Source organism: Setaria viridis, chromosome 6 (genome assembly GCF_005286985.2).
Source record: "Setaria viridis chromosome 6, Setaria_viridis_v4.0, whole genome shotgun sequence".
Taxonomy (NCBI): Eukaryota; Viridiplantae; Streptophyta; class Magnoliopsida; order Poales; family Poaceae; genus Setaria; species Setaria viridis.
In genome coordinates this window covers 33,382,876-33,397,788 of record NC_048268.2, presented here as the reverse complement: position 1 = coordinate 33,397,788, position 14,913 = coordinate 33,382,876, and the positions used below count along the sequence as shown (strand labels likewise).

Here is a 14,913-nt window from a genome sequence, read left to right as displayed (position 1 = left end):
GCAGTACCTGACTTGCAGGAATTGTTGAGTGAACGTCACAAGATGACTGGCTTAGTCTGAATGCACTTACAAAGAGCTCAACAGCGCATGAAAAACCAGGCCGGCAAAAAGAGAACTGAAAGAACATTCTCAGTTGGAGATCCGGTTTTTCTCAAGTTATAACCATATGTGCAGTCTTTAATAGCTGCAAGAGCAAATTACAAGTTAGCTTTCCGATACTTTGGGCCATACAAGGTAGTGAACAAGATCAATGAGGTGGCACATGAACTGCAGTTACTAGAAAACAGTTCAGTGCACCCGGTGTTCCATGTTTCACAACTCAAGCCAGCGGTGGGAGCTAAAGCACAGGTCAGTCCTGAATTCCTGAACCTAAGCTTAGCTTTCAATTTCTTGTTGCTGTTTTGGACCATCGTCTTTGTACTCGAGATGGAAAATTAATACCTCAAATCTTGGTGCATTGGTCTGGTTGGCCGACGTTAATGGCGACCTGGGAGGATAAACACATGATCAAGGAGAAGTTTCCTCATGCACCAGCTTGGGGACAAGCTGTTTTTCAAGGGGAAGGGGATGTCAGAGCATACCTGACGGCAAGATTGCAGGAAGCGGGAAGGCATCAACTGCTACTGGGCCAGCGCGGTGAGGAGTTCGGCCCGGGAAGCCCAACATGAAGTATACCGGTGATGAATGGGTTAGGGCGTCAGTGGCCCATGTGAGCAGCCAGACTAGATAACGATGAGGGAGTGGAGAAGCAAGGACTTGCCTATCGAGCTGTAGGATGTTGTCCTGGTTGTTGGTGGCGAACAGGAGGCAACGATGGCGGCGAATCGAAGGCGTTGGTGGCGGTGAACTCTACATTTGTTCGTTGTTGATACTAGTATCCCACACACTGTCCTAGCTATATCGTGTTGCTTACAGAGAAGGAAGTGGGAGTTGAGGGAAGCTGATGTTGCACGGTGGAGCTGGAGCGTGACCCGATGGCTTGGGTTTTTAAGGAGGTTTCTACCCACCTTACATAGTCGTGGGTAGGGTTACAAATTTGCTTCGAATCTAATTGCAATCGGTTACAGGAAAACAAAACTGAGCTTTAGTACAAGTTATACGTATTTAAACGATCCTATTTCTATCTCTATCTTTTCGTGTCGATGCTTCACCTTGCTCCCCACTTCCCCGTCTACCATTCGGACGAGCCGTACCACCCCTTGCAGGGAGACAAGTCCATCTGAGTGGTACCGGGGCCAAATCTCCATAGGAAATGTGAGGGTCATGAATCATGATCCATTACCACGTACGCTGGACGCGAGCACGGCGGCATAAACGGCGATGCAGCGGCGAGGTCTGCTATCCTGCAACGACGTGGAGGAGGTGGCGCGAGCACGGGCTGCACGGCGGCATAGACGGCGACGAGCCGACGACCAAAAGTGACACGCGGAGCAGGTTATACGTGGGCCAGGGCAGCAGGCCTCGCAATTGACTGGTTGACCATGCTGGACTGCGTTGGGCCCCGTGGTAGTGATCCGAGGTGGATTTCGGTGGGTCCCGGATGTCAGACGGGGAGATCGGAGCTGATGGCGTGGATTTCCCTCACAACTTTATCCACACGAAAAGGAGCGGTGGGTGGGGGAGGCAGTTCGGAGCTGATGGCGCAATGGAGCACCGCGGCGAGCCTAGACCGATGGATTGGTCCACGGCGCTGCGGCTCGCCGCCGCCGCCGCAACCGTGGCAGGCGCCGGTGCCGACCGTGCCGCCGCCGCGGCCCGCGAAGTGGAAGGGCAGGATCGGCTGCGCGTCCGTACCAAGGGAGCTCAGCGGCGCCGCGGAGGCGGAGCAGACCGCGCGGCCGCTGGTCGACGGGGACACTGAGGTTAGATTAGTAATCTTGCACATTTCTAGCTGCACGGCGTGGTGCCATACAGAGCTCGTGCCTGCCATTATCGTAAGCTGATGCTTCTTCTTTCATCTTTTTTTTTTTGGGAAAACTTCTTCTTGCATCTTGGTGTCTTGTCCCAAGGAAGAAGGTGTAGTGTGCGAAGCCTGCAGCGGCGCGGGGTGGCTGCTCTGCGACTTCTGCAAGGGGAAGAAGAACAACGTCAAGTCCGAGGGTACCCGGGTGTACCGCCGCTGCCCGACCTGCAAAGCCGTACGCGACTGTTTTCTCTGCTGCAGGCTTGTTCATTCAGACCACTCCCGGCATCCCTTTTCTGAATCCTGATGAACGTATTGCGTCGCTGCAGGCGGGTTTCATCCTGTGCCCGAGATGCAGGGTGTACAAGTGCATCACCTTCCCGGAGAGCAACGAGTCGTGACGGGCTCTGAGCGGCTACCGGGGTATCTGATCATGTTGGACATTTTCGCTGCCTTACTTTTTTCTTCCTGATGACTGCGTTGTGGATCATCTTTCAACCTTACAGCATTCTCCGTAGTCTGTACACACATGTTCTGAATTCTCTGTAGTCTGTACACACATGTTCTGAATGTCAGGCCACTGCTGTTCTCCTAGCTTGGTCTTTTCGAATTATCAGTATGCAGAACATGATATGATCTTTCGTAGGAGAATGATGCGTGTCCATCTTTCGTCCATTGTACTGCTATTGATTTGAGTCCATTTGACTCCGTCTGTTGGCCTTCACTTGTATTTTTTTTTGGTAGCGATAATTCTCTACGACTCTACCGTACGACGGAACTTGGGTTGTGTGCGGTCGCAGAAACCGGAAATAATTCCATTTTCGAACTTGTTCATTTGCTCATCTCGGTAGTCTCAATCACTCAAACATTTAGATAGATTGAATGTGTACAAAAGGCTAAGAAAATAAAAATTAATCCGAGTTACATGAATGGTTTAGCATTCACCCTATACTCTATTAGGACTGGGTAAAAAAGCGAAGCCAAAAGAGCCAAACAAAAGAAAACTACTTTGGCTGTGTCCTCTCTACAGGCTCAGTAGAAAATTACAAGTATGTATAACATCTCCTCGCACCACAGGACACCACGGCTGCTGGGACTGCCTCGAGCTCCTAATTCCTTTCCACCTCAGGATTTGAACCATAGCATTGGCAGTTGCAGCAACTGCAGCAGCTTGTGCGACGAAAAAATGATGGTTTGTTGCTAAATATATAGAGCCAGAAAAGGGTACTACAAGCAAACAGCCACATAGTGGTGTTCTCATATTTCTTCGGAGCTACAATAAGCCTGCAGACAAGGATGAAACAAATAAACCTTCAAACTTTAGACCCTATTTGTTTGAGCTTCCTGATAGCTTCTCAGCGTGAAAAGCCAGAAGCTCAAATAAACAACGATTTTCTTGCGTAGCTTCCGAAAAGCTGGAAGCCTAAAAAGAGTTTTATAGAAAACAACTCAGTTTTATGAGCTTTTCGTAGCTTTTTGACCTCAGAAAGCTAAACACATCTTCTGAAAGCTAATGTTGTCTTTTCGGAAGCAAAAAGCCAGCAGAAGCTTTTCAGAAAAGCTCAAAAGCTGCAGCTCAAATAAACATGCCCTATTTATATTATGTTGCCAAGTTCAAAATAGAGTTACTGGCTTTTATTTGCAAAAAGTTGAAGCAAAATAATAACAAATAAAATCTGGTAACATGCAAACATTTCGAATACAAGTTGGTGCTATAGCCACGCCTCCATATGCTTCGGATTCAGAATGGTCTGGTTGTTAATGTTAAGGTAGATTAGGATTAATTTTCATCTCCATCTCGATGATCCCTTAAGACCCTAGTCACCATGTATTCTACATAAATAGCTCATGCGGCCCAATAGTCAATACACATCAATCCATAATTCACATCGTATTTCATATTCTCACATCAGTAACATCCAAAACTCTCATGGTAACGTTACAAATTTTCTTCATCAATTTTCCGCAGAACGTTGAAGTTTATGGAGCCCATAATCATAATGTTTTTTAAAAAAGACCAATATCAGAAATAATGGTAATGGTCCAATGTATATGTTAAGATTTCACTTTTGCTTAACTTAAAATCAAACAGCAACAATAAAACCTTTAGTCCCAATCAATTTGATGCAGCCCAGAAATGGAACACATCAACAGGATCAATCCAAATTCCAGCCAACAAAACAAGAACAACAACAACATGGATGACAGGATATGCGCAAGCGCATTTAATTTAATAAAGGAAACAAAAGAAGCAGAAAGCTACATTCGTTCAGAAAAGTAAGCATGGTTTTCATCCAATTGATCTATTCATCCAACATCTATCGAGAGATAACTGATAAGTACTTACGTTGCTTCAGTATATTGTCCGTGTTGCGTTTTAGCTTGAGATGAAGGTTGCTTGTTGGTTGCACTAGATGAAAAAGTTCGCCTCGCTCCTCCAACACAATCTAATAATGACTCCCTGCAATAGATGTTGATAAAGCGCATTTCATATGGTGGCCATCTCGTTCTAGCACCAGCTGAGAGCATGTGAATGTGTTGAATTACCTTGTAGCCTGCATTGGGCAAGAATCTAGTCAGAACATGCACTTGGGATAGATATTTATTTCCCAAGTCTAGAAAGAATAATTCTGATGTAATCTTTGCCAAGCTATCTATCTAACATCCTAAATTATCAAAGATGTATGGCAGGATGTACTGAAGCAAGGAGCATAAAACAAATCAAAGAAAACGGGAGAAGCAACCGAAGTTTTTTTTCCCCTTAAAAAACAGGTTCAAACATGCAATTGTGCCGTACATTGCTACATTACAACCCCAACACCGCCCCCCCCCCCCCCCCCCCAAAAAAAAAAAAATTGCACTCTAGCTATGGTAACCATCATATCCATGCCTTCGCTTTTCTTTAATTTTTAGATGAGGAGCAGCCTTTGCTTATACTTTAACTCTGCCCTAAATCTGGTAAGTGTCAAGAAAGTAAACATGGGCCTGTAGTGAAGTCGGATCCATAATCGAAGTAGCTATATATCTTTGGAATTTGGAGCTAAATTTCCCCCGAGCTTGTTTGGAATGCAGGAATGGAAAACGGAAGAATGGTAGAAAACGCGGGAATAAGATGTAGCCTAAAGTGAAAAACTACGGGAATCTGGAGTTTGTACGTACCGGAACCGGAACAGTGCGGGTGATTGGAGCGGCGGCCCTAGCAGAAGCAGCGCCGAGGTGGGCTGCCGATCTACACGTGCCGGAGGAGACCTTCTGGAACAACAAGCGGCCGGCCATCTCCGATCGGTGGATGGAACAAGACGAGACGAACTCGCAGGCCAATCGAGTTACTTGGAACCAACAGAACAAGACGGAAGGCCGCAAGTACGGCGGCTCGTTTGGTTGGAGGTAATTGATTTTAAATATGAACATTAAAATTCTCAAGTTTATTTGGTAGGCACGGGAGTTTTAATAGAATGAGGAATGGGAGTTTAGAGGAGCTAACTCCCACCAATCACTTCCCAGGGGAGAGGTGGGAATTGGGTGGAAGTTTATTTTAAATGCAAGATGGATGCATCTACAATTAATCATGACTTAAGATATAATTTTCTCCCTCTAACCCTTATACTAAACAAGAGATATGAAGTCTCACTTAAATTTCTACAGTTAATTCCTAAAAAACAAACAAGAAATGGGACTAAAAATTATGAAATTATATTCATAAGTGGATTCCATCCTCCAACTCCCGCTACTGATTCCCATGCCCCCCGCGTTTAGTTGCCAAACGCACCCAGAGAGATTTGGATAGGCTTCGTTTGTCAGGGTACGCCTTGATCTTGGCTTCTTGCCTATCTAAATGAGGTTATTTCGTTTTATGCCCTCCCGGAGTCCAAAGGGTGACAATATGAAAAAGAATGCCATCCAAAAGGGTCGAATTGAGAATTATACATGCAAAAGGGAGGCAGATTCTCCGGATCGCGATGACCGCTGACGCTGCGATCGATGTCACCACAGACGACGAACGCGTGACGACTAAGGATCGGAGCAGCTCGATCTGCTCGCCATGGTCGTCCATCGACAATGATCCGAGGAGGATTCAAGTGGGGTAGGGTGTAAAAGAGCGGGAGCACTTCTCCTGCCAAATGATCAATTTTTCAGGAAGCATACTCTACACATTTACCATTACTTAATTACCAGGCAATACTCTCCTAACTCTGTCGCGACGAACATATCAGAGAACCACCAGCTTTACATACGCATAAACCACCGACACCAGCAAAACCCAACAGTTTCTATGGCATGCTAGAGAGAACTATACCCTGTATACTCTTTACCACTGTACCAGACCTCTTTCAAGCATCTGGATGCAACACGAGGACGATGGAAGAGTAGCTGAGCATAGGGTAGAGGTTGGAGTTGAGGAAATGGGAGAACTGGTTGATGGTGAGTGCCCGGTCCGGCAGGTCATCGGCGAGGAAGTCATACGGTGCAGCCTTGCCTGTGTCCACCACTGGCTCCCATCGGAACCCCGGGCGCTCTGGAAGTCCGACAACCACCGGCAGGTGGCTGGTGTTGAAGGCCACGTAGATTTCACCTTTGGTTTCATCCTTCTGCGGTGAGAGATACAAGAGACGTCATGGGTTAGTTTCCTTTGGAAATATTTCATTGATCTACTTAATGGTAGAAAATAATGATTTTTGAAATAAGTGTGCTGATGTGCGGTGTGTTATTTCCGTACCATGGAGAAGGCAACGAATCGGCTCCCCTCCGACCAGTCAGGCTTCCCAGGCTGATGACCGTGCCAATGCAACTGTTCTGAAGTTGGGAAGTCCTCAAGGCCAAGAGATTCACATTCCCTGTAGCGCACATCAAAAGAAATGAATATGCAACATGAGATGAGACAAAGAATCTCAATCCATTTAGCCAACAGAGGCCTCATCATTAGTTCCACACAAAAACTGTTCAGTGGAAAGAGTATTTACTTGCGGAATTTGGTCATGAGGCGGCAGAATCTGTACAAGTCAGAGGATTGCTCTTCCTTCTTATCCCAACGGAAGTAATTGACCTGCATAGCAACAATAACAGGATGGAGAATTGCAAGAATGTCAAGGAAATTAATTAGAATAATATATAATAGCATTGCACTGACATAATGGTCATGGCAGTATGTATTGTTGTTCCCTCCCTTTGTATGACCATATTCATCGCCCATGTAGAGCATCGGAACTCCCTAAAAATTTGGAAAATGAAAACAATTTAGAAGGCAGGAAGCCGGAAAGAGGACTCAGAATTAAAATATGTAAGCTCAGGACCACTTCAACCTTACTCCTAGAAGCATGTATGAATAAAAACTGAAACCTTGTCTGGCATATGATGTAGATGGTGACCAATTATTTACAGATCCAACATTATTAAATCTTTCTGTTAAAGTAACTTAATTTTCCTATGTACGAAGATATGATTTAGATGGTGACCAACTAATTGGATGCTTGATACAGCATGGCATATTCTTTTGAAAAGCACAGCTTTTATGGTAATTAGTCACATAACCTAGTAACCCTTATTAGTTGGCTGAGCACCACAAGGATTGAACCATTGACACACTTTCCGGTAAATCACTGATTGCAAATGCAATCTTTACACTGAATAATAGGCACTTGCAAACACAAGCCATAGGAAGTTTAAAGATCAGACAATAATTCTTACTTGAGAAACCATTAGACAAACAAAGAAATTGCGCATTTGCCTCTTCCTCAATCTCCTGACTGATAGGCTTGCAAATTCTCCTTCCTGCATTATTCAAATGATAAAATTGTAAATGTGATGCACTATACCGAGATGATTCTGCATACACTTGCCACATGAATTTAACTGGAAGTGAAATACATTGTTTGAAACAATTTTACATAGCATAGATATCTAACCATGCATAAGGTAGAGCATAGTTCATCAAATTCTAATGATTTTACGAACATGTTTCCCCACTAGCATCAGTGACCAACCTAGCTTGAACACATTTACTGCTTATGCAATATACAAGGTGAATTGTCTCTACAAACCATGGCATGTGGTAGGCGAAACCAACATATGGCTTCGCCATGGAGAAAACCATCACAAGGTTATTTGCCAGAAATTTGACTGCAGACAAACAAGTTACAAGAGACACAAAAGCATGAGATTTCTGAATTACCTCCCCACAATTCCAGCTAAGATTATGATTTTCCCCATCTCTGTTGTCCTCACCATTTGACAAGTTGTACTTGTTATTGTATGTCACCAAATCAGCCAGTGTAAACCCATCATGGGCACATACAAAGTTGACACTGTGCCAAGGCTTCCTCCCACCTGACTGATGATAAAAAAGCAAGCTATTGTGAATTTCACAATTTCATTATTACTAGACAAAGCGAAGCATTCAGCACTTTACAATTAATGTCTTCCCTCCAATATACATGAACATAGTAATACATCATTCAGTGTCACTTCTTCTCATCCAGTAAAAAAATAAATGCATTCCTTTTTTGAACAAAAGCAGGAGCACAGCTGACCCATTTAAGAAGGAAGCAAGACGGTTTTACATGAAAAAAAATAAATATATGGCTAGTCACCCAAAGAAAGGCACGACATCCTTACTTGCAGGTTGGATACTAAAGGTTATACTAATGCAAAGAATGTGGAACTTTTGTAATGCTTGTAGGTAAAAATATATACTATTATCATATTTTGCATACCTGTTCCACCACCCAGTATTTTCAAAAGATTATGTTCAGATCATTTAGCACTATTCTCACTGATGGGTACCCATGCTACATTGCTACATACCTGGTATAATTGTGGACTTCCACATAGACATTCAGCAAAAGCACCAGCAAATCCATCTGTGCCTTTAATGAACTGGCGCACGGTATCACGATACTGAGAAAACAACAACACAAATCAGTACTTTGGTGAAATAACTACAGAGAAGGACGAGAAATTCAGTAAATGTTGGATTAGCTGAAGATGAATGCAAATGACTATATATACATTCTCAAAATTTCATCAGAATCATGCCCTGCTAAAAACAAACAAACACTTAATAATGTTGTCAGGAAGGCTCTTGTCTAAAACATGCATTTCAGTAACCATTATAATGTTATCTTTCTTAGATATTTAACATTCTTTTCATATGAAATTTTAGTTAAACAAATGCTGTTTTTTTTTTTTTTTTGGGGGGGGGGGGGGGGGGGGGGGGGGGTTGCTAGCTGGACTTCTCAGCCAGAGATAGATAAAAATGGTCTAACACTTCGGGCTCTGAAGTCCTATGCGTTTAAGGCTCAGCCTCTTAGGAGTCAGCTTCTCTAGAGTACAAAATCAACAATGAGATTGAATCATCCAATTGAGGCTCAGCTTCTTTGGAGCCAGCTTCCGCAGGAGCTAGCTTCTGGGGCTTAAAAACTGAAGCTGGAGCTTGGCCAAACAGGCCCTCAAAGTCTGTGTACTCCTTGGGCCCAAACGTGGATTAAGGTTGCATCCATAGTGTATCCAATGATCATCCTAAATTACTAATTTTCCCCTGTGAGAAACCAACATTTATGTGTTTTGAGATCCCTGCTATGTTTGGTGGGGTAGCATAGAAGCACTTCTCTATGAAATGTCTCGGTTCAACCTATATTCAGTATTTGACAAAACACCATTTTTTGTTTAGCAAGTAACAGTAACAGACTTTTAAGCCGCATAAAGTATACAGTTCTTACCTTCCCGTTCCACTCTGACCAAATGTTCCAGTGAGGAAATTGACCTACTTGATAGAGGCCTCCTGCATCCCATGCTTCAGCAATGAGCTATAATTACAATTGAGGAAGCAGTGAGGGGAATGCCAAACACCCAAGGAAACAAGAATATGTTAACATTGTCAACTATTATATACTGCTCTGTATAGTTAACAGCCAGTCAATTTCAAGCGGAAGCTAAGTTCAATTGGTTACACAGAAAATGTTCTCATCTTTAAAACCGTGAAACGGATTGTAGTCTTTAGTGAGTGTAGATAGATAACACATAAAATATAACAGCTACCTTGACACCTCCAAGAATCGGGTCATTGCTAATCATGTCAACAAGTGGTGGTCTAACAAGAGGTGTCCCTGTTGTAGTCATGTCACCCCCCATTGGACCACCATACACATTGACTGGATCCCATAAGCTGATAACAGAAAAGGTTAACTTAAGAAAAGTCTCAAAAGAAAAAAATATGAAGAAAATGTGAATTGCATGTTACCTGCATGCTCTGGTCATTATAGACGCGAGGTCAAAGCGAAAACCATCAACATGCATTTCTGTCACCCAGTATCTGCAACATCAAACTCAGTACTGCATAAATAATTTCCTTAACAAGCATATAACTTAAACACAGATATGCAATGATCACATATATATTCAAGATAATTATTTATTTATTCATATGCAAAAAAACAGTGAAATGATACAATATGTTTCCCTGTTTTATCAGGATATTAAGAAATTCAAGATGCTTTTATATTAAGGCACAAAAGCATCAGCATTGCTAACTATCCGTCCAAAACATTCATCTTCCAATAGAATGACAAGCAGAACAAGGAAATTAAGAAGAATTAATGAAAATTATATACATATTTGTACCTCAAGCAATCCAGGATAAATTCGCGGACTACTGGATGATTACAATTGAAGGTATTTCCACAACCGGAATAATTATAGAACTCTCCCTGCACAAATAAGTGCCCTTCAAATTGTTAGCTATAAAGACATGAATCTATGAAGGAATTACATGACACAATAATACTCTATGAACCAGGAAAGAAGAATTACATGATGAGAACTACATCTCACCTTAGGTGCAAGCATGTAGTATGTACTATTATCTATCCCCCTAAAGGATAATATTGGGCCTTTCTCATTACCCTCAGCTGTATGATTGAAGACAACATCCATGATCACCTAAAAGTGACATATCTTCATGTCAAAATTGATATGATAAAGGAAAGCTGGTACTAGGTGAGCATTAAGATTTAAGCCATTAACTCAAATCAGCTTGGTTACCTCAATTCCCCGTTTGTGAGCCTCTCTTACAAAAACTTTGAATTCGTTAATGGCATCGCGTCCAGAGTTGCCACGGGACGAATATCTTGCCATTGGTGAGAAAAAATTTATTGTAGAATATCCCCAGAAATTCATCCTGGCACAATGATCAGCAGCTATATGAAATCAGGTGGCAAACTTGGTTATGTTTCCGGTGAGAATATGAACCAACTGTGATCATGCTAAAAGTACACATGCACGGTGTACAAGGGTAAGGCACAATTGGAGCCCACACTGCCAAATCCAGAAGTCAGGGGGGGGGGGCATAGCATACGAATTGGAGCTAGAATGGCATATAAAACTAATGCCTGTTGATTCTGGAAGCACAAAATTTGTATAAAGTCCAATACAGCTGATTCCATCTATATACTGGATCCAAGTCCACGTACTTGGAAGAGGAGCTGAAGTACTCCAGCTCGTTGAACTCATGACAGGGCATTAACTCTACACAATTGACTCCAAGTTCCTGCACACGAGTTTTCCAAGGTCAAACTAAGAACTACGTCATAGACTCATAAACAGATACCAAAAGGGCAAAGCAGTCTAAAACAGCCAATACTCAGTTCAAAAATTTTACTGAGCAAAAATATTCATGTAATATAGATGCTAAATCAATTCAGTAATATATACAGCAAATGTAGCGCACTTCTGTCATAATAAACGGTATTGGTTTTTGAAAAGTGAAAATACATGGTTACGCCAATGGTGAACTAATAGGCATAGAATAGCACTACTTGGCTGAAATGGAAAATTTAAACAAATATTATGCAAGCACTTTCTCAAGCACACAACTAGACTGTTAGCAACCGTACCTTTAGATAGTCAAGCTTTGACACAGCACCAATGTAAGTTCCTGGGTGTTTTGTGTTGCTTGAATCATGCTTTGTGAATCCACGCAAATGCATTTCATAGATAACAACGTCCTTTTGATGATACTTCAGGGGTAGGTCACCTTGCCAATCAAACTACAAACGCAAACATTTATATTGTGAAATAAATAACAAAGACAACATCAAGATGCAGTAAAAGTAATTTTACTTCAGTTTTACTTGCAACAAGAAAAATAAATAATACAATCAATTATCCTAACCTATATTAGACAGCTAAAGAGTTAGCATTCAGTTAGTCAAGCTTTTTGCAACCAACAACCACGTAATGCTTATGTATTTTTTTTTTCATTTTTTTTAATTACCATTGTGGTGGTAGTAAAAATGGGAGACAAGGAAACTAATGTGGAAGCATCCTAACATACAGTAATTCAGGCATACCGTACTGTATGGAAGAGGGACCATGCCAGCCATTTGAGGCCAGCAATCACCATCAGGCCCTGGTACACCATATTGACCTCGGCTTATCACTGCCTACAGAAAATAATAAGAAAGTAAAAAATGAGAAAGCAGCTACGGACAATCAATTTCTGAGTGTGCCACAACTCACATGCATAGCAAAATAAAGCTAGGCCATCACCTTAGCATACGGATCCACCACGACATTGGACGCATCATAGTACTGGCCACGCTCGGGGGCAAACATGCCATCAAACCTGTACCCGTAGAGCATTTCGTGCACCTGCTCCCCTTCGATGAACACGTGCCACACGTTCCCCGTCCGGTTGAGCAGGGGATCAAGCGGGACCTCCTCTGTCACCGTATCCTGCATCATTCCAGCGACGCGGCAGAAATCAATTCAGCATCAGATTTTTTTGTTTATTTTAGAATTAGAGGGACGAGCAATTCAGCATGGGAGCAAGTCATGCAGCGAAACGAATTCACTGCGCACTAAAAGGATCACCGCACGCGCTGCGAAAATCTACTCGGGCGCGGAGTGGGAAGCTCACCGCCTCGAGATCGTCCGGGGTGAAGAGGCACAGCGACGCGGCGGTGGCGCCGGCGGAGTAGACGGCGAAGTTGACCCCGCCGTCGAGCGCGGTGGCCCCCAGAGGCGCGGGCATTCCGGCGAGCACCCTGCACGCGCCGCCGAGCGCGTACCTCTCCTCCACCGCCTCCGCCTCCTCCTCCTCCTCCTCCTCGTCGGCCACCGCCACGGAAGCCACGGGCCGCGCTGCGGCGGCGGCGGTACGGACCCCGATTCCCGCCCCCCGCCTCGCGCTCCCCGCCGCATTGGCCCGCCCCCGCGCGCGGCCGCGCCACGGCCCCGGCCCCAGCACCGCGGGCGCGGCGAGCAGCGGGCGCGCGGCGGAGACGCAGGGGAGCTGCTGCGCCATGGGGGGAAACCCAGGTCCAAATTGTTTCCTCGCCGATCAAGTCGGAGTGGGAGGAGAAGCGAGTGACGATGAGGCGCAGTGATTTGTAAGGGGGGAGGGAGGGAGGGAGGGAGGGAGGAGAGGCGCTCGCGCTCGTCTCGGCTCCCGTGCGGGGGCCGCGTGAGGCGCCGTGCCGTGCGTGCGGGTGCGGTGCGGGTGCGCGCGGTGGTGTGGGCGGATGGTCACGCTGTGAGCTCGCTCGCTGACAGGGTGGGGCCCGGGTACGCTTCCAGCGTCCACTCGTGCGTGTCGTTTTGCTCGCCACGGTGGGGGGCCCGTGTACATGGGGGCTTTTCGTGGGGGCCGCTTGCCGGCAAACAAGATATTTGGCGATTTTCACTTTCACGCATTTTCATCTTTCTACAAAAGAAAAATATTCTTTTTTCTGAAGAAAAAAACCGTTTTTGTACAGTAACACAGTGTGCATAAGCCTTTTATATAAGTACACATGTTTTTTTTTGAAAAAAGGGTGCGGATACGGATATAACACAGAGTTTGTTGCATGGGCATGACATGGTAGTATATAGGTGGATGGGCTAAAATTAATAAAGCCTCTTTTGCCCTTTTTTTTTTGTTATGGCGTGCAAGTCACTGTGTGTTGGCATTCGATCAGTCAGTACTGTTGGAATCTAGCTTAACGCACAAAGACATGCCACCGCTATTGCGTTTGGTGCAGCAAAGTACGAAAAAGGCCTGATGACGATGGACAACGGTGCCGGCGGCTTCTGGTGTAAAGTATGAGATGCAGATGTACGTAGCGCAGGTGACGAGTGCAGTCCACCGAGAGCAGAAGCAATGCGTAAGGACAAGGTTGAGAACAGGCTGCGCGCGCGCGCGGGCGCATCCGAGAGGCCGGGCGGGCTTTGTTTCCGTTGGAGGTCCGACGAGGTAGCTAGCGGGAGAACGCGGCGCACGCCCTGTCATCTTGGCCGGAGGAACCCCGGCCCTCCGCGGGTTAGCGTCGGACACGCCAGCTTTCGGCGGAGGCAGCACGCGCGGCAACGGAGCGGTGCACGCTAGCTCCTCGTCGTTGCCGGCCGCACCCGACAACGGAGGTCGCGCACGAAGCCAGCGGACACGAACGGACGGTGAACGCTGCATGGCATGCCGTGGCAGGAGCGTCCGGAGCGTAAATTGGGCCTCATCGTCGTTTGGATCAACTTATGGGCCAGGATCGTCCTGTCGCTGGTGGCGGGCCTTATCACCGCTTTCCTCACCTCTGCTGGGCCTGGATCTGCGGAGGCTTTAATTACGGCCCACGCCCGCTCGCCCACCCGCTCGCGCCGCGTCTTCCTTACCGCGGGGCCTGTTTTCCTTCACCTCGCTCGCACCGCGTCGAGAGATAGCGCCATAGGCCCATAAGAAACTGCCGTATATGTTCGGGGAGGATGCAGAGAGACACGGAACTGCTAGTGCTAGAGATAAAGGAGGAGGATGGCATAAGGTCAAGCAGAAAGGAGCAGGCAGAACTTCTGATGGGCATATCATATGGCTGGCAACGAGCAAAATAGTGGGTTGCATGTTTGTTAACTCATACTACCTCCATATCATTATATTTAATGTTTGGTTAGTTTATTTTTGAACTAACCAACATCAAATATAATGATATGGAGGGAGCATATGGCTTGTAAATAGATGTTGTCGATAGTTTTTTTTTTTTGAAGGGGCAAGG

General features: G+C 45.1%; 2 protein-coding genes across 2 annotated transcripts; one reads left to right on the top strand and one right to left on the bottom strand.

The window, feature by feature from the left end:
- Positions 1 to 1,603: 1,603 nt before the first annotated feature.
- Positions 1,604 to 2,627, top strand: LOC117861212 (uncharacterized). The gene is made up of 3 exons (XM_034744733.2): positions 1,604 to 1,862; positions 2,010 to 2,138; positions 2,233 to 2,627. Exons 1-3 carry the CDS (start codon positions 1,638 to 1,640, stop codon positions 2,302 to 2,304), a joined length of 426 nt encoding a protein of 141 aa, XP_034600624.1. The 5' UTR covers positions 1,604 to 1,637; the 3' UTR covers positions 2,305 to 2,627.
- A 3,361-nt stretch (positions 2,628 to 5,988) lies between these two features.
- Positions 5,989 to 13,295, bottom strand: LOC117861210 (isoamylase SU1, chloroplastic). The gene is made up of 18 exons (XM_034744731.2): positions 12,816 to 13,295; positions 12,446 to 12,631; positions 12,247 to 12,339; positions 11,791 to 11,943; positions 11,368 to 11,444; positions 10,940 to 11,075; positions 10,730 to 10,837; positions 10,520 to 10,605; positions 10,140 to 10,211; positions 9,938 to 10,064; positions 9,619 to 9,705; positions 8,705 to 8,797; positions 8,073 to 8,231; positions 7,589 to 7,672; positions 7,032 to 7,112; positions 6,865 to 6,947; positions 6,621 to 6,738; positions 5,989 to 6,492 (listed from the first exon to the last, which is right to left on the bottom strand). The coding sequence occupies exons 1-18, from the start codon at positions 13,200 to 13,202 to the stop codon at positions 6,235 to 6,237; spliced, it is 2,388 nt and encodes a 795-aa protein (XP_034600622.1). The 5' UTR covers positions 13,203 to 13,295; the 3' UTR covers positions 5,989 to 6,234.
- Positions 13,296 to 14,913: the final 1,618 nt, after the last annotated feature.